The 20,495-nt window shown below is 43.1% G+C and overlaps 1 protein-coding gene across 2 annotated transcripts in view; it reads right to left on the bottom strand.

Moving 5' to 3' along the window:
• Positions 1-12,537: 12,537 nt before the first annotated feature.
• SYNE3 (spectrin repeat containing nuclear envelope family member 3) overlaps positions 12,538-20,495 on the bottom strand; it is a 61,867-nt gene continuing 53,909 nt past the window's right edge. For both annotated transcript variants that reach the window (XM_064714090.1, XM_064714091.1), the window contains one exon: positions 12,538-20,220. In XM_064714090.1, coding sequence (XP_064570160.1) covers positions 20,020-20,220 — 201 coding nt within the window. In that variant the 3' untranslated portion in view covers positions 12,538-20,019. The remainder of the gene's footprint in view (positions 20,221-20,495) is intronic.

The raw sequence follows: 20,495 nt of genomic DNA, 5'->3' as shown, positions 1-20,495 counted from the left end.
TGTCTGAGCTGAGCAACTTGATTTCATTTTTTGTGCTCCTGACAGCTGTGCGTGACACTCCGTGGTTTTGGAGTGCATGGAAAATGAGGACTCCATCCCACAGATTATCTGTGACACTCTCAAGAATTAAAGTAAACACTGTTTTGCTTTGCTATTTCAAACAAAGGAAGAAATAGCAGCTGGTTTTGGCTGGTTGAAACAGAAGAGGTTTTTCACCATGTAATGGAATTTAAACACAAACGTTGCAGGCTGTGGTGTAAAAGGGGCAGAGGAAATGGAGTCTGCCCCCTTCCCTTGGGAAGCAAGGTCAGCCTCGTGTGCATGCACACACATGTGCCCCAAAAGGGTTTCCCATGGCAGCAGTGCAAATTGGAGATGTAAACTGGGAACTCAATTGCATCCAAGGTCAGCACATGGGGCCTTCAGAGGGTCCTATCAGACAAGTCCTCCAAACAAAAATACTTTAAAAATCAGATCATCTCTTGTTCTGCAGATCACAGTCCAGTCCCAGCTGCTCTCATTTGGCAGCCTTTTACTGAGTGCATGCCCAGCACTCTGGGGTTGCCCCTTTCTGGGGGATCTGGGCTCCCAGGCAGGAGCCCCAGAGCCCAGGGACTCCCCTGCCTGAGGAACTGCCCAGCTTTTCCCTCTGCTGTGCCTGCCAGGCTCCTCACGGGTGAGAGCTGACACAAATGGTGTAAAACCAGAAGTGATCCTTCTTCTGCCAGCTGCTGGCATTCCCCCCTGCGCTCTGACAGAGAGAGCAGCATGGCATGCATGCCTGGCTGTGATTTCTGTCAGATTTCAGGGATGGTTTAGGTGCCAGCAGGTAAGTTCTGGCTTTCTTCTCTCTCCAACATCAAAAAAATTGCAGAAATGCAACAGCTGTCTGTGCTCTAACACAGCTGGTGTGCATTTTTATGGAACCCAAGTTTTTCTTCAATATAGGCAAAGAAATCCAGGGCAATGTGACATCCAGACAGCAATAACAGGACACCTGTGTTCATGGTAGCTACCCTGAGTTACCAGCTTGATCCAACACAGCTCTCCAGGATGGTGGTTTCCATTTTCCAAGGCTGGGAAGAAAGTGGTACCAAAAAAAGCACTTACATTTCTCCTCCTGCTCATCACAAATCTTTCCCTCTTGACCCTGTTCTTGTCATAATAGATTAAGCCCTTTTTGCTGTGCTGGAGGAATCACCCAGCAGAGCACACATCAGCCATTCCCCCCCTGCATCTGCCAGCCCACAGGGTCCTGCACTCTGCCCTGTGAGGTGAGCACAGCACAGCAGTGCCAAACTCACCACTAAATATTGTCTGGTTCTTTCTAATTGCTGCATTTAGCTCTTCCCACCAAGGTGATTGACTAGTGGTTAAAATGCTGTAAAAATAACTCAGACAGGGCGTGGCTTCTGTCAAAGACAAATACAAACCATTTGTCACTGTCTGAAAGGGCACTGCGCACAAGAGCAGGAAGAGCCCTTCTCAGAATGTGGCCCCAGGAAGACAGCTTTGGCCAAGATTGCCCATTCTGGGATGAAGCCTTGTGTTTTGGGACTGCTCTGAAGCAGTAGGAGATAGCCAGATTCCCCAGCTGCCCCTCCAGCACAGCAGGCAGGCACTAGCTGTGGATAACTACTTTGATACAGAAATTTACCCTCACTCTCCATCAGAGCTTGCCCTGTAGCTCTCCTGAAGCTTTGCCAGGTGCCCTGGAGAGGACTGCGCTGCTGGCAGGCAGCTGCATTGCCAGCACTGCCCAAGGAGGCTGGAGGCAGCCCAGGAGGCAGAGACACACAGTGTGGGTGCCCTGTGGCTGATTTTGGTTGGTTTCTTTCTTCAGTACAACTGCTGAGGTGGTTTTGGAGGGAAAAGGGGTGTGAGTGCTGGTTATGAGACCCCTGGGTGGGGGTTAGTTCTGCCCAAACACCTGATGGAGACCATGCTCACAGGTTCCCTGCCAGCCTGCCTGCACACGGGGCTGGGGACAGCTGTGCAGCCTCTGGCTCCTCTGCAGGGAACTGAGCATTCCCTGTGCCAGGAGCACTTTGTCCCTGCCAGTGCCATAAGAGAGCTGGAGAGCCAGGCACAGCAAGAGAGACAACGTGGAAGAAGATCAGTTTGGAATTTACTCTAAGGAATGTGACTCTTGATTGAAGTGATATGAAAAAGTATCTCTAGATGTGATTATTAGCAGAAGGCACTTGCCTTTCTGGTCAGTGCTGAGGTGTGGGCAGCAGATCCCTGGCATGGCTGTGCCCCTCCAGGCTGCTGGCTGTGCCCAGACTGCATCCTCACTGCCTGAGATGCTGCCTTGCTGCCTCCTCTGCCCTGGAAACCCAGCATGGCTTCAGGGGTTGGGAACTTCATGAGATCCACAGGCAGGTCTGACTGCAGAGCCCTGCTCATCCCCTTTGTGCACATCGGCTCCTGGAGGGCTCACCTCAGCTGTACAGGATGGATGGATGGATGGATGGATGGATGGATGGATGGATGGATGGATGGATGGATGGATGGATGGATGGATGGATGGATGGATGGATGGATGGCATCAGCAGCACCCAGAGGCAGTTCCCATGTCCAGTGGGACACATGGCTGTGACTGACACTGTGCCTTTACTCATGGGTCTCCTGCATATCAGGCACCCACAGCTGGCCATGGAAAACATCAAGTTTCCCGCAGTTCCTCTCCACTTATTTTAAGCCAGATTCCCAAAGTGTGAAATTGCCACTGCACTGTGAAATGAAGGAAGGATGAGAAGACTCCCATGACCCAGCTGGAAGCAGAACAGCAATCCCAGCCCTGTCTGGTGCCAACACCAAGAGTGTGCTGTGTCCCCAGGCTGTCACCTCTGTGCCACCCTGCCACTGCCCTGTGCTCAGAGTCATGCACAGCCCTATCCTTCCTGCCCACTCCCCTCTCCCTGCCAACTCCCTGCCAGGTCCCTCCTCTTCCTCCTGGAGCAGCATTTTCATCTGCAGCTCACCCTGCTTTCCTCTTCTCATTTTTTAGAAAACTGCCACTTCATTTGTCATTTATGGTTTTTTGTTTTCTGTACATAAATGATATTATTCTTTTCTTTTAACCTTACTGCTGCATCTTTCCTTCATTTCTATTTTCTCATTTAGCCATGGAAATTTGAGGTTTGAATAATTTTTGGTTTTCTTTGAATTTGATTTTAGTTTTCTGGGACCAAATTGGCAATTAAATTAATTCCTGCGTAAATTAAGCAACGATGCCAAAGCAATCAGCCACACTTCTCACCATCATCTTATTTTTTGAAGAACAGCAAGAAGGGCTGAGACAGAGGAGCCTACACTGGTTTTACTTACTAAGCTCTTGCCTAGAGTCTGCATTCACCAAGACAAGTCTGGCACTACAAATTTTGGTCATCATGGGTATCATTTTATATATATATATACACATAAATATATATATATGTGTGTGTGTGTATACACACAGATATATATACATGTGTGTGTATATATATATAGATATATATACAGATATATATATATGCATATATATATATATAGATAGATAGATAGATAGATAGATGGATAGATAGATAGATAGATAGATAGATAGATAGATAGATAGATAGATAGATAGATAGATATATCTGCAGGTGAAGGGCTGGGTGCAGCACATTCCATTGATTTCAGGCTGATGGCAAGGTAAGCTTCTCCTCCAGAGCCTTGCTCCTTCTCTCGCCTCCTTTTCACTTCTCTCTGCTCCAACAGAGCCCCCTAATTACTGTGTGGAGGAGAACATTTTCCTGCCTCTGCCAGAAATCTCAATCAGATGTCTACAGAAAACAATTTTTAGAAGTTTGCATCATTTCCCTCCTCTGCACAGGATCACTTTATGAAGAAACACACGACCTGGTGCAGAATGAAAACCTTTCTGTGGGTACCAGCACAACCTGCAGAGCAAACACAAACACTGCCAGCTGCCATGGACCAAATTCATTCCTGCTGCAGCTTCAGTGACATCCTTGGAATTACTCAGGGAGGAAATCTGATGCTTACAGCCACACAACCAAATGGCTGTTCATGAGGATGTGTTACTAATTACAATTACCGAATGTTAACAGCACTACAGAATTATTGAGAGTGCCCTATATATAAAAATATTTTTGTAGCAGCTAAAGTCGTAAATGAATGGGCTAATTTCAATTTAAAAGCAGAAGCCAAGGGTCTGCAGGCTTGCTGAGAGGCCTCTTGTGGTCTAACACAAATGAAGTAGGGGCTGCTGGCACTTGGAAAATGACAGATGAAGAAGAAAGGTAATTGCTGGTCCTGACCTGTCAGAGTTGCTCCTTTGTGCACCAAGTCCAACTTCCCCTTACACTTCCAAGTTATCTACAGCAAATTTTCTTCCAAACTAAACAAAATCAGAGGCTTTTAGGAACTTAGAAATGTCTGCTTAATTTCAGGGTCGATAAGCCCCTGCTCCAACTCATTCTTAATGTATCAAAATTAAATGTTTTAAACATATTTATCTAGTTGCTATGGCTTTGCCTGGTGTGTCAGACACTTTATCCATCAAATATGACAATTGAATAATATTTTTACTTTTAGATATGGATCACAGATCCTTCTCATCATACTATTCCCTTCCCCCCTTTCCTGAGTTTTGAACTCACTGGAAAATCTGTTCCATAATACGGTGGGTAAATGAATTACAGTCACAGATGGCCTCTGGAGATTTCATACATGCTGCAATTCATTTATTCAGGAATGGAGAAAAAAAAAAGAGACCCTTGTCTTATGAGGGTATTATCAGAGACAGCAGATCAGACACTGTAATGCTGCCCTGCACTCTGGATTTGACCCATTTCCTAAGCTTTTCTGACTCGGCATTTACTATTCCTGGATTTGAACATTTTTAAGACAAACGTCAAAATGATAATGAAATGATGAAATGATAAAATGCAAGGAACTGCGGCCATTACAATTTGTTTTTACAGTCCTGAGTGAAACCATTGTATGCTGTTGTAGAGAGGTGTTCAAGAACAGCAATCTTCAGCCCTGGCAATAGCATTTCAGCTAAAAGAACTTAATGCACAGATGACTGTTGAGATTTAGTCAAACCTTGCAGTGAGAACTGAGATCCTCATAAGGAAAATGCTAGAAGAGCAAGAAATATGATATAGAAGCCAGTATATAATGTTACTGCTGGGGTGTGTTGTTCATTGTAAGTCATAAAGCCTATTTGCAGGCAAGCATCAGGGTCAGGCCCCAGGACTCAGTTCTGCCTCTGAATTCAGGCCAGCAGCTATGGGAGAAAGGGATGGGGTGGTTGATGCATCAGCCATCAGGGAAAAATTAATCCTGCAATAAATGCAAAGAACGTGCCTCAAGAGTGGATCAGACAAACTCATTCCTGTTTGTGCAATGATATAAAAATACTGCTATGTGGTCAAATGCAGCATGGTGATTTAACCATCTGCACTGACACACTGCCACTCCACTGCAGGGTCAGGCTGCAGCAGGCTGGAAGAAGGGACCATTTATGTTTTCTTGATATTTCCTCTGCTCTCACGAGGCCCCACCTGGAGTCCGATGCCCAGGACTGTGCTCTGGAGCGAGTCCAGAGGAGGGACACAAAGGTGATCTGAGGGCTGGAGCACCTCTCCCAGAAGGTTGAGAGTGCTGGGCTTGTTCAGCTGGAGAAGAGAAGGCTCCAGGGAGACCTTTTGGCAATTCCCAGTACCTAAAGGGGGCTTATAAAAAAGAGGGAAAGGGACTTTTTATAGGGAGAGACAGCAGTAGAATAAAAGGTAGTGATTTTAAACTGAACGAGGGTAGATGAGATGTTAGAAAGAAATTCTTTACTCTGAGAGTGGTGAGGCACAGAAACAGGTTTCCCAGAGTTGTGGATGCCCCGTCCCTGAAAGCATTCAAGGCCAGGCCAGATGGGGTTTTAGCAGCCTGGTCTAATGGAAAGTGTGTCTGCTCATGGCAGGAGCGGGGGCTGGATTGAGGTGATCTTTAAAAGTCCCTTCCAACCCAAACCATCCTCTGACTCTGAGAGTATTTAGCTCTTTCTGAGGGCCATTTCACATTTTCATCTCACCCTGCAATTAGGCCTCAGAGCTGACACAGCCCACTGGGTGCTCTAATGAAGATATTTGTCCAAATGCCAGACAAACCAGCCAGCACAGCCACTCGAGTGGAACAGCATCGGCCAAGAGCCCTCACTCTGTGCCTGACAATGCTTGGGGTTGGAAAGAAACCTCTCAAAACCTTCTTCCAGCATGGCCACAGGCCTGAGGGAGACTGCACATCCCCCAGGGGACTCCTGACCCCCTCCCCACCTCTGCCCTGGGGATGGAGGTCCCTGTGTGGAGCTGGGTCACCTACATCCATCCCTCTGGACAGAGACAGCACCTGCTGCTGGAGATGCAGAGTGCCCACGGGAATGCCTTCACTCACCTCCTTCAGTGGGAGTTCAGGGAACCAGGGGGTTAAAGTGCAGGCTGAATCCTCCCAGGGCTGCCCTCCCCCTCCTTGTAAAGAAGCAGCAATTTAGCAGACTTGCTGCCCTGAGGTTTAATGGATGGCTCTGGCTGCAGTGCTTGGGGACCCTGTGACAGGGCGCTGTGAAAGGGCAAAGGGGGACTAATAGCTGCTGTGCTTTCCAGCAGCCCCAGCCAGAGATAGCTCTGTGCATGGCTGACAGGCAGTCAACGTCTGCTCCCTGTCTCTGTTTGCACTTCATCGAGTTATCTCCTTGCAAGCAAAGAAATCCCAGCTGATTGAACAGCACATCCATCATCTGGATTTCCCCCATATCTTTTCCTGTATCAATGGTGCCATAAAAAGCCCACCAGAAAAGTCGACGGAAATCTGCTCTATCTTCCATTAAAAGCTTTTGCAGAGATCTGAAGTAAAGAAAAAAATCAAAACAAACCCAAAACTTTTTTTCCTCCCTGAGATGTCAATCAACGAACATTAAACAAAAAGATTAGTTCTGCTCTTATTTGTTTGTGAAACAAAAAGCATGAAATATTTAGCAGCGCTGTAATGAAAAGCAGATGGGAATAATGCTCCTTTCAAGGCCGCTGGTAAGCACCTCCTTTCATGCCACGGCAGCAGCAGGACGAGGCAGGCAGCCCATTAGGACAATTTATGAACTGGACTTCCACAGAGGGAGTTCTAGCAAGAGGTCCACAGCTCGTACAGAGCAACCCTGATAACATCTGTTAGGGTTATTCATTGAAGAGGATTATATTACAATCCCTCTTAATACTACGAGTGCTACAGTAAAACTGGATGAGCCTTCAGTTTCATTTGCCCCAGCAATATGTGTTTATCAGAGCGTTTTTCTGAAGCTGGAAACCTGGGCTGCATTCGTGGTATGTCACAGAGTGAAGTTTAGAAAGCTTGAAATATTAGCCTAGGAAAAAACCTCAGTCTCTGCTTTTAATCTCTCCTGGCTGTAGTGCTCAGCCTCCATGTGCAGCATCAACACACCATCAGCCTTTTTCCAGAGAAAGCCACTCCCCATTAACTCTCCAGGGCTGAGATTGATTTTATTTAAATAGTTCTCACTCGCTAACCTTGCTCCATCCTTTATTTAAGACTTTGCTAATGATGTATTTTTTTCCCCTTAATTTACCTAAGCACATAATGAACGCTCACATCCGAAATGACCTCATTATACCAGCAAGGACTTTGTGTGGATACGATTTAGTGCACAGACATAAGGCAGAGAACTCTCTAAATGAAGAGTTTTTAAACATTCTGTAAAATCCCTGTTGACTACAAGCCAGGTTCTAACTGCTGTAAATTGACTTAGTTCCAACAGCTTCAATGAAGCTACACTGATTTACTCCACTTGAGGGTCTTACCCTATTATTCTTATTTATTGAACTTGCCACCTTTTGCTGCTACAACCTAAACTTCCATCCCCTAGCAGCAGGGTTGCTATCTAAAACAGGTGTTTCTGCAGTAATATATGACTTCAGAGATTTATAACTACCTGGAGTATTTCATTGTCTTCTAAAAGTGTTTATAATAATTCTCGTTGACTGTCCCAGCTCCCACCAATCAGCTGTAAAGTTGTTTGCAGGCTGAATCCGATCAACAAAATATTAATTCCCCATGCAAGCATGAGGTGTTTTATCTGTTCACAGGCACTTTTCCTCCATGCTGGACAAAGGCCTTTCCTGGTCTCTGTACAGTGTCTGGGACAAAATGAAGCCCCAAGTTTTTTGCTGGTTCCAGAAGAAGAGGTCTGATATACACATAGCAGGCTGGCTCCACAAAAAACAAACTGCAAGATGAAAAAATGCATTGAAAAGGAGAAACAAAAACCTGTAAAACCAGAAATTTATTTTGTGCACTAACTGTAGCCCTGATGGGAATGTGACTGTCCCACCACGACACTCTGCTCTCCCTACAGCCCTGGCCTTGTTTCACCCTGCTCTCTCCTAGGAGGAATTCAGGCTCTGCTCCAACCTTGACCCAGCTGTGGCCAGCCAAGTGTCTGCATTTGTACTTTTGGGGGCTTAGCAGGAGACAGCGCATAGGAAGGCACAAGATCACATGGTTCAAATGCCTGAGAGAAGTCAAAACCTGCATAAAGCCCCATATGTTCATAAAGGCAACAGGGAACCTAACCCACAGGTTCACCAAAATATTGTAGTGGTTTTCTACTTGTCCAGAAAGAACTGCCTGTGGAGCCCTTTGATATCAGGGATACTGCCAGACTTTTTCTCATGAAGACTAAGAAAAGAAAGCAGCAATTACCTGGAGCTAATGAGAGTTGTGCATCCATACACACACGCTGCAGTGATTGCTCTTCAGAGAGATCAGCAGAGCTTACACTAACAAACTGTTAGCTCACCAAATGTGATTGGTGTTAACTTCAAACCCAAGGTTCACAAAAACCTCCCCTTTGTCTTACCAGATTTGGGATTGGGAAGAAACCCACAGAGAGTGTCAGGGGCCAATGCCATAAGAAATCACACTGAATCGGAATATGATTTAGCAAATTCACATCTTCTTCAGGTCCAGCAGAATGCTATTTAAATAACTTACAGAAAAGCTGACACTTTCTGTTAAATCTCAAAGGACTAGAATGAAGCAGCTACATTTAGCAGAGCCATCTTCCAGTGATACCTGAGCAGAGAGGCAGGAAGCAGCAAATTTTATCCTTGCTTCACTTGTTCTGGTTGTTTCTAGGTCAGCTCAAATATTCTGATGGTATGAAAAAAGCACAGCAAAAGTGTGTAGCCACCCCCCAAAAAAAACTAAAAGTCCTTAAAAAGAAATGCACGTGTTTATTTACTGCACTATAACTACAACATCAAATACAACTATATTTTCATTTCAAGAAAGGACACATGCAATAAAATACTCTGATTTTATAATCCAATTCAACACACTTCATTGGTAACACTGAAGCATCACAGAACAGGCAAGGGCTTGGGGTGATGAATTTCCAGTCTCTTGATCCTACTTGCAAACAGCAAAGTCACATCATATTTTATTTGTCATCGAGGGATAAACTTTTGGAATAATGTGGCTGGATCACAGAAGGTTCCAGCTGCCCCTTAACTCCCTTAAGTGTCTTGAAGAATCAGATTTTTTTTTTTTTATTTGGGAAATATTATGCTTTGACAAGGATGAGGAATAGACAGTATTTTCCAAGCAGAGAGCAGAAATCCTTCCATGTTATACCACAGCTGAGGTACAGAACAAGGGCCTCTGCTTCACAGGTGCAGAGAAGCCAAGGCTGTGAGTTACTTTAACTATTGCTCTGAAGAATGAAATCAGGCCATTTTCTGCAATATTTCACTGCAGCTTTCTATTATTTTCATCTGCTCATGGGGCTTAAATCAATTTAATCTGGCATTTCAGCTATGGAATAAATCCACAATACACAGGAGGAGTCCACAGCTCAGAAAAGAACACAAAAAGTTGTCCTGAAATACTCAAATCATAGCCTCTTAACTACTTAAAAGGCCCTGCTCTACATTAGAAAAGGTCCTTATTCTATCATAGCTATTCACACACCACAGGCTCTTATTTTTAATATTTCCCATGAAGTTTCATGGGACTAATTTTCAAATAATGTTCTAAACAGTGTAAAAAACCTGCAGACTCATGGCCCAAAATGGCACCATTTCTAGCAGAAACTCTCCTGACTTTCATCTGGGACTTTGAGGAGTGTGACATAACACTGTCCAGCCTTTCAAAACAATGACCTGATTTCTTTCTGTACCTCTTGCATGGCATAACACTCAGGATGACTTAGCTCCAACAATTTACATAAAACATAAAGTCAGTCTTTTGATGCAGCTGCATTTTTATAGAATTACACAGAGTCAGTATACAGAAGCTTACAGCTTTTTGAGCTAATTCTAGCAAACAGGAGGATTTATTTATGAAAACAAAGAGTTCCAAAAGTACATGGAAATCTGTAGAGCAAAATATATATCTCTGTATAATTTCCCAACACAAGCAATAGGCAGTTTAGAAAAATATGATTGTTACAGTCTTTCTGAACCAGAAAAGAAAGGATTTAAAAAATAAGTTCAGCTTTTCACAAAGCCATATTTTTAATAAGAAAATAGAGTGGTCCACATTTCCCTGAATAAGCCTGAAAGGTTAAAGAAAGGTCCAAGCAAAGCAAGGAGTTGGACTTGGACTTGATATCAGCTGTGATAACATGCACATGTCCAGAGACAGCTGCTTGGCTCCAGTATTGTTTACCTTAGAAACGAGCCTAATTTATCACAATTTTATTCAAAAATCATAAATAACATAACTAAAGTGGAACTGGTCCCCACAAGGCAAATAATTATATTCATACAAGCAAAAAGTGACATCAATCCAGTTGGTTTCTTGTGACAGATAAAAGGTATTTTGTACTCAACTGTTACACTGTACAGCACATGTATAAACACAGATTATTATTGCAGACTTTGCTATCAGCTACTATACATAAACTAGAAGAGATGTTCATGCTGTAATTGCCTCTAAGGTTTTTGTCCTACTTGAATATTAACATTTACAAAAACTGAAGTGGAGACCTGAATTCAAGCCAGGATTTCAGCATGCAAAATGACAGGGTTCACAGGAAGGTTTTGGATCCTCCCCATTACTGACATTTGGAAGTGGATAGGAGCTCTGAAGAATTGTAAAACCATTCATAATATCAGTTTGTCTTGTGAACAGCCTTTGGTTTTCCCTGTGCCCACACGCAGGTGATCTAACATGGGACATGCTGGTGAAATTTAGATTCACATCAATAAACCTCCTGTTAAGGAGAATTCACATTTTAGTTTCAGGTCACTTCTAAAAGAAGGTGGGAAAATGCACCTCAATATCTGCTGATTTTTAAATTAAAAACAGAGAACAGTTTGATTGCAGAAACTTTGCTCCAGGCTGTTCTTAAAAACTATTTAATTTATCAGTTAGAACTTTTATTAATTCTGTTCAATGTGAGAGCAAATCCCTTCATTTTGTCATAATTGTTGTGAAATATATGGGATATTTACTCACCCTACATGGGAGTCTTAGCACATTTCTTTACACTTTCTTCTAGCTTGAAACTAAACAAAAGCACAAAAACTGATGGAAGCAAGATTGATGGAGTGTTGGTGAAAGGATCCAAAACTATTTAAAATCCAGGCTTAGGAATTCAATTGGGCCCAAGACAGCCCACTGCTCTGAGGAGGGAGGACCTCTGCAGGGGCACTGGACGTGGGTTATATTGCCAGTAAACCACAATGCAGCTTCTGGGTCTCCCATCCCTTCTCAGTGTCAGTGCAGGGTTATTTCTCACGAAAGGCAATGACAGAAAATGCAACACCTGCATTATTGCTCATGTAATTGCTTCACAGTGGTCCAATACAGTCCAGTAAACAAATGAGAAGAAGGCCTGCTGCTGAAAGGGAAGCTCTGAGGCTGGGCAGATGGAGTGTGCCCTCCTGGAATCACCCGATACACTCAGTTAACACAACTTAAAAGGGAAAAAAAGTTGAAAGAGTCACACTGATCAAAGGGAAGACATTTACTGAGGCAAAAATCACCATCAGAGTCTTGGAGCAAGACAAGGGTGTGTCTTTTGCCTTCCAGTCAAGCTCATGTACAAAATGGAGGCTGGAGTTTGAGTACAGACACACACATAGCACATGCAAACACCTTAAGGAGCAGCCAGTGCTCAAGCAATGCCCCCCAGGTTAAATTCTTACAGGGTTTGATCTGGGAATGGGATGGAAAAATCATCTTGGGTGCTTTTCACCCTAAAGACTGAAACCCAAACTCAAAGCTTATTAAATCTCAACAAAGCTCTTTACAACATGTACCTCTAAACTCTTCCAGCTTCCCTTTAAGACATGGTTTCTCTTAAAAGCTGCACTTAAAAGTTACATTGAAGTGGAATGTGACCTTAAGTAGAGCAATAATTATGCTCCCCATTACCTACATATATATATATATATATATATATACACACACACATATATATATATACATACACACATATATATATATGCATATATTTCATGGCAACAGAAAGTACCGTACAGAGGCATTCATTCATATCTGCAGTGAAACAAACTCTGTGGTGTTCAGTGCTTATTAGACTTGACAAAAGAAATAATTTGATTTAGGTGGGAATCACTTCAGGAGAAATAGCAGCTCCAACCCCCGAGCTCCAGAGGGAGGCCTCCCAGCAAAGTGCTGCTGAGGGCAGTGGCACTGCTCTCCAAACTCCCTCTCCCTTTTAACACACAGCTTTTCATGGAGCAAAAAGGAGCTCAAATAAGTGGCTTGCTATAGGGCTTGATAAATGAGTTGTGAAATCAGTTTGTTAAAAGCCATCATTTTCCTTTTCTTTCTTTTCTTTCCTCCCAGGTCAGAAAAGGGGGTTCTGGCTTATTTAGGGTGTATAACAATGACAGTGGAACACTCATGGCAGCTCAAGGGCACAGAGCCTGGCTGAGCAGCACCTGGGAGTGCTTACCTCAGCAGTGACAATGAGAGGGTAACAGAGCTGCAGCTGAACCACCAGCCCTCTGTGCTGACTGAGGGGCAATTTTCTGCACACAGAAATTGGATTACACATCAAAACCTGCTTAGAGAGGCGAAGGGAAAAAGGCTCTGGGCAGGCTATGAACAATGCTAACAGTGAGGCTTTCATTATTAATAATTGTTTGTTCAGTGGCAGCCCCACACTCCTGTCTGCCGATGTGACTATTACGGGCATCCCTGAGCCAAAACTGAAGGCAGATGTGGGCAGATGTGGGCAGGACATGGACAGGAGACTTGGAAGAAATGGCTGGCCAGGATTGGAGTCCCTCCAGGTAGTGATGAAGGCTGGTTTGACACAGGGGACAGCAGAAACAGACAGATCATCTGCAGGAGGAACTGCAATGGGGGAAGAAATTACTGGATTTTAAACTCATTGAAACTGGACCAGATTTTTTCCCTAGGTATTGAGGAAGAACAGCCACTGGAAACACTTAAGCTGATAGGAATGACCTAGGCTGTGGAAGAACTGCAACAGGAAAAGAAGAAAAAAATATTGGGATAATTTACTTTGGAAAGGAAGCAAAGCCAAATCTCGTCTGCTCTTATAAAAGAAGGAAAGACAAAACATGGCCTGGAAAGGGTAGTGCTGGTCTTTCTGCTTCCTTGGACTTAGCACAAAGTGGCCAAAAGAAGGAACATCAAACCATCCCCACTCCCCAAACAAAAGGTTTGTGATCCAAAACCAGTTCAGGGGAATACCTTTATCACACAACTTGGAATAATGTGGAACTGGCTGGTGTAAATGGCTCTGAAGCCAGAAAGCCACCAGCATTCAGTAAGGCACTGAATAGGCTTGCCCCTAAAATCCAGAGGACTGAAGACAACCTGACATTTACTTGAAAAGGAACAGAAAAAGTCCCATCTCAGTTTTACAATGCATTTCTGCCTCCTGGGGATTGAGCAGAGACCATCATGAGTGGCTTTCCATCTATAACAGCATTTCCTGTATCTTTTTCTGGAGCATCAGCACCCACCACCTACCATTAACCTGTCACTGAGGGGTTTAATTTAGCAGTTTCTTCTGCATTTAATGAAGAGAAAAAACCACTTCCAGTGCTCAAATCTCAGCTCAAGTGAATCACCCTGAGGGGAGCCTCCTTCCACAGCCAGGGACATGAAACTGAACTGTGCTGATGGCCGCTGTCAAAATTCTGTGTGGCAGAGCCCTGGGATGGCAAAGTCCTTGTGCCTGTGTCATCAGTCCTGGGCTGTTCTCATTGTGCCAGGCCTGTGAGCTCCTCTTGCATGGAGATATCAGGCTGCCTTTGGAAAAACTAATGTTTCCACCAGTTTCACCTTACTCACACTCTACTAGGAGGAGGGTTCTTATCTCACAGGTACAATGAGGCAAAATCTAGCATTAGCTGAAGCAGGTTAGGGAACAGAAGTGCCACTTAGGCTACAGTTTGAACTGGTATATTCCTGATATATATTCCTTCTTTTCCAGATCTACTGATAACTCTCTGGTAGACACATATTCATATTTTAAATTGGATAGAAAACGGGTAATAAAAAACCCAATTGTGTGACAGATTATTCCCTCCTACTTTTTTTTTGTTTGGGGGCGGGGGGGGGGGGGTGTTCTGTTCGGTGGTTTGTTTGTTTGTTTGGGGTTTTTGTTGGTTTTGTGGGTTTTTTATTCAAGAATCTTTGTTTTGTTTTATCATTTAACAAGTGCAACATGATCCCACAATTCTTAAATGGACAAGTCAAAATGCCTCGTGCCTAAAACGTACTGCACTTACCCAACACCTACAAATAACCTGTTTATATTCCAGTATAACCAATAGATATCTTCTTTTAGGTATGGTAAAAGTAACAAGATTGATTTCTCAATGAATCATTTTGCCTGCACCAGAAATATTATCTTTAGTATTTTAATAAACTGATTTCTGAGAGTTGCCAACCTCTGACAGATAAATTAATGCAATAAATCTGTAATGGCTCACAGCAGGCCAGTGTCTGGGAGCTGCTAAGAACATCCTCAACAGCCCCCAGCAATTCTGGAAGAAGTTGGTATAGGTTCTCTGGACAAATGTGTTTTCAGCCGCACCCTAGCAAATGATGCTGTCCATGGGGTAGTCAACTCTCCAAAAGCAGCTCTTACACCCAGGTGGGTACATAACCTATGAATTGAGAGACATCTATGATGCCTGGCAAAGACATGTTTATTGGGGGTTTTATATCAGCATTTCTTGAAAGGCAAAACTATTTTTCCAGTTTCCTATGGTGGATAATTTAGTTTCAGTCTGTAATATTCTGTTATTCCAAAAGGCTTTGTTTGGTCTGGGAATCTGTCACAGCAGTTTTGGTTGGTTTTTTCCCTAAAGAAAAGAGGAAATATACTCTCTTGTTTCAATACAAGTTAAAAGAATTATTGTACATGAATTCACTCTTCAAATCTCTTTAGTGCTAATGAGATGTGTATGCACACACATCAAAGTAAAACATTCCCTATTTAATATTGAAAAGGACATCAGATGTAGCAAACTCCTGAGGTCTAGAGCAGCTAAAGAGAAAATACTGTTTCTTCTGATGTGCAGAGATCACCATCTGTCTGTCTCGGAATGGCCAATTTTTGGAGACATTTCTTCTCTCCGAGGTCCACAAATACTCCAACAAAAGGATTAAGGAGAAGCATAGAGCCATTCTAAAAGCTGTCCAAGTTATTCAGTGATCACTAGGTGGTTTAGTTAGTTAGTCTAGTAGCTTTATTTACAGCCTCAAATATTTGAGTCTTCTAAGTCGTCGGCACAAATAAAGTAGCACTTGGTAGAAATCGTGACTGCTCTGGAGATTGAGTGCTAGCAGAGGAATACAACATTTCTAATGTATGTGCTTAGAACTGAAGATGCTTTTCATACAGAAATTTCTGGAGAGGGCATATATAAATAATATTTAATACCACTTAAATTGCTGGCTGGAATGAGAGAAAGGGCTGTTAAAACAGACATGGGGCACAATAGCAATTTTCTACCTCAATGTATTGCTGCCATGAAAACTCTCTGGAAAGCATCAGGCTTCAGAATGAATTACAGTTTACAAATGAGCCTTGCTCCCATGCCAGAGGTGGGGTGTGGAGCGTGCCTTTGGGTAATGCCTTGCTGTGATGCATGGGCAGTGGTGGAGTGCAGGATTTTGCACCTCAGGGCCATTACTGTGGTGCAGCAGCTCCTGGGTGCCAGAGTGCAGGGACAGAGCTCTGTGAACAGGCTGGGGGCTGCAGGGAGTGCCGGCCAGCTGCACACACCACTCACAACCCCAGACACACTCCGTATGTTTCAGAGGCTTTTAGCACCCTTTGCCTGTGGCTGCAACTGCATTGGGGCAAAACAGTGCAAGTCCTCAGCTGCAGACACATCCAGGGCTCTGTGCATCCCAAGCTTGGCAAGGGAAGGCTTAAGGCAGTGGCCCCAGTCTGAACCTGAGCTGTAACACATCTCAGTTACATCTGCATGTCAGAGATGGATGAGCTGGGGATTTTACAGGCACAAAAGTGAGCATATCACCACCAAATCATCTGTGAGCAAAGATGAGGAACTGTGCTCAAGACTTTAAGGACTGGTTTGGAAACCAGTCCTTAAAAACGAAATCCTTTGGATTTAATTTGTGTTTTGAGGAATCTGATCTTTGTACAGTTTCCTGGAAGCTGGACTCATTATTCCAATTACTGACTTGATTAATATTTACACACACTTCCAGGAATCAGTATTGCAAGCTTTTCAGAAATAAAAAACCCACAAGAGAATGAAAACAAAATTAAATTTTGCATTTACATCTCAAGCTTTTGTAATTTTCTTCTTTCTTTGCCAGAAAAATCTCACACCTGCCTTGAACAGGTGAGGTAAATGACATTATGGAAGACTTAAATTGTTTTCAGTGATAAGAACATTAAAGTCCTGTGCTTTGGATAGTTTTCATTGCAAAGAAGTAGAAATATTCATCACTTCTGTGAGATATTCAGATTATTTAAGTTAATGAGAATGGATTGACTGAGATTTAAAGCAAAACTTTCCAAGATTACAGACAGGGGACTTACAGAATAAACTGATTGCAAATCCAGAAGCAAAAGTGTGTTTCTAATTTAGTTGTTTGGTTATTTTTTTTTAACCTGCCACCACACTGAAACATCAAGGTGATGATGCAGTTGTTCTTGTAAGATCTTCTGTGCAGAATTTTTTTCTCCCTGTTACACACTCCAATGGTGTCAAATGCATTTGTGAACCCATACAAATCACCCAGATCAGAAGGGCTTGGCAGAAAGAAATCTGATGTGAGATTTTGTGCTTTCATAGAAAAAAAAAATTTCCATCTCCCTACTGACTTCCATTTGCAGCTTTATTTTTCCTCATTATTTTTACTTTCTCACTGGTATTTTACTTTCATCACCTGGATCAGCTCAGCAAAACCCAGAGAACTGCAATGTAGCTACATCACAGAAAGGTGTGTGCACACCTACGCACATCCACAACCACACAGAGCAGGTTTTGTTACTGCCCCTCTTCCCCACAGTTCTTTTCTAAAGGAAGATTTAATTTGACTGGAGATGTGTGTGATGATTAACTCCCTGCTGGGCAGCCACAGGGGTTTCTTCCCCCAGGGCTGGCAGCAATTTTTAGAGGAATGTGCATGGCACTTGCACTGCTAATCAGGAGAGCAGGAGCTATGTCAGGAAGGGGGAGCCACCAGAAAGAATGGCTGCAAGGAAGGAATTAATATGCCCCATTCTCTGACAAATTATAGCTCCCCTCCATCTGGCTCCTTCGGGAAAGAAATCACAGGAAAGAAATCACAGGCCTTCCTTCACTCCCCAAAGTGATTGTCTTACTGCTCAGCATACATGGACTCTGCTCACCTTTCTGCTTCCAGTCCCTTCTGCCTGCTCTGAGAGCTCTTCTGCTGCCTCCTGACAGCCAGGTTTTAACCCACATCAGCTCAGCTCTGCTCCATGCTCCCCTGGCACTTTGACTGATACCTGCACCATCCCTGCTGTCTCTCCTTTAATTTCCACTCTTTTACATTTTTAGAAGACTTTTGTCATTTTAATCCAACTCTAGCAAATCCAGTATAGTCAGAAACATTATTAGGAACACAGTGACAGAGTCCTGCTGGTGGGAGAGTCTCCTCAGAACACGTAGAAGTCCTGTTACTCACCCCATTTTAAACCTTGAAAACTGAAGAAAAGCTGTATAATATGTAATATTACCAACAGTGTAGAAGGGAAGGGGAGCCAAAAGGATTCTGAGACTTTTTTCCTCCATAGGGTCTGTGCACTTGTTCTGTGGCTTAATTGTGACTCCTTTTCTAAGGCTTTACAAATTGATGGACACCTCTCCTCTCTATGTTTTACTGCTCCTATTTCACACTGTCTGCTCTCCTAATCCTGTGCCCAAACTGAGCTCCATGCTGTTATGCCTCCTGATTCTACACAATTTTGCTTCTTGAACAGAACTTCAGTGATTTTGTTAAATAAGTGCCTTCCTCCTTCAGTCTGTCAGCTGCAATATTATTTTAGACCTCATGCAGAAAACCACACCAAGTACCCCATACTGATACACAGAAGAGAAATTTCTCCTGCAACAAAGCCAGGAGAGGGAAAGTAACTGTTTCTTATGTTAATTTTTTCATGATTACTACTGCAGCTAAAACATGAGACAAGAAGGGACAGCTCTCAGAAATGGCATAAATTTTTAGAAATTTCCTTTCCTCCCAGGAGTCAGTTAGGTAAAACACCAATAAGAATGGCTTCATCCCTCTGAAGTGAGAACTGCTTTTACATTAAAGGCAATGTATAATGTACATTCAAAAATTTGATAAATCAGACATAGGCTTAGGTAAATAAATGACAAGTTGCCATAATTTTAGAGTTTAGATTACAAAGATTTAGATTATGCTTGACTGTCGTTGATACAATCAGTTTACACAATTTCAATAAACCATTAATACAAAAGAATCCTAGGTAGGAATCTTCTTTCCAGGGTGGTATTATTAAAGTACTTCCAACTTTTGCTTTACTGACACCAAGCCAGGCTGCATCCCACTGTTCAGGCTTTATAATCCGTTGCCAAATGCTTCTTTATAAAGTAAAAAACCCAACAAACCAAACCATGAAACCCCACAAACACAAAAATCTAACAAAAAACCTACTCTTTGTTATACACAAGATTGGTGATACAAGGTTTTGTTCAGTGCTCATAAATTTGTTCAGAAAATTATGATCTGATTTTAAAAGTTCTCCTGATAGAGAGATGCTAAAAAAATATATTCTTTTTTTTCTAGCTTTCTTCCCACTGTATTCCACCTCTCCTGATTCAGGTGGGCTGGAAAATACAGTAATTGGAAAAGAAATCTTGTAAAAAATAAGAACAAGAGGAGATCCACTCCCACTCCTACTGAAGTCAGTAGAAACATTTCTATTAGCTTCTGCAATCCCTGTATCCAGATACTGAAAAATCAGCTCAAGATTTCAAAGAGAAAAGTCCAGATCTTCCTTGGGCTGAATGTCAACCACTTATGATTCTACTGTGTCTCCAGTTTACACTCTGGAACATGACCACATGTTCTCATACTTGCTCTGACTTCAGTTGTAAACCAAAATCTGATGTTAAAAATCACCCAGAAAATTCCACAACACCATCCTTCAGTTTTTTCCTTGCTGAAAGATGGCAGAAACATTGCAGAATTATCTTTAAACAGTGGATGAGTGGATGGTGGTTGCTAGTTTGACCACAGATATGCATTTATATATATATATATATACACATACATACACATATACAGAAGTACAATAATAAAAAAATTGTAAAAATATTAATTTTACTCAAATACCTGATTAAAGTGATTAATCATAAGTTGCATTATGTGATGCATCCCGTTGGCATGTGTTAGAAGCCCTAAAAACCTATGTGAGCTGCAGTTAAAACCAGAGTTCTGCCCTTCTGCCGTCACCTGGTGCCGTGCCAGCGGTTACGTTGGGGGTGGGCCATCGTATCTCAGCATCAGCTTGAAGGAGCGAGCAAAGTTGTTGGCCAGGGTGCAGCTGTGGCTCTCTCTCTCTGCCAGGGGCAGCAGGAAGGCCAGGAGCAGCAGCAGCAGCAGCAGCAGCTGCAGGGGAAGCGCGGCCCGGCGCACGCGATGCAGGAACGAGCACACGCCTCCAGAGCGCTCCTAGGAAACACAAAGCAAAGAGCAGCTCAGGAAAAGACATTGCTGGGGAGGTCTACTTCAAATACAAACACATTGCTGGGGAGGTCTACTTCAAATGCAAATACATTGCTGGGGAGGTCTACTTCAAACACATCAAACTGCCAGGGAGAAGGTCAGAACAGGCCCTGTTGTCCTTGGCCTAGGACCCATCCTGGGTGCTGGGCACACTGAAGGTGACTGAAGTTAAATTGTGTCTTTTAGGAGAATATTTCAGTATTTTCAAGAATTCCCTACTG

This window comes from Zonotrichia leucophrys, chromosome 5 (assembly GCF_028769735.1).
Source record: "Zonotrichia leucophrys gambelii isolate GWCS_2022_RI chromosome 5, RI_Zleu_2.0, whole genome shotgun sequence".
Taxonomy (NCBI): Eukaryota; Metazoa; Chordata; class Aves; order Passeriformes; family Passerellidae; genus Zonotrichia; species Zonotrichia leucophrys.
This window is presented reverse-complemented; position numbering and strand designations above follow the sequence as displayed.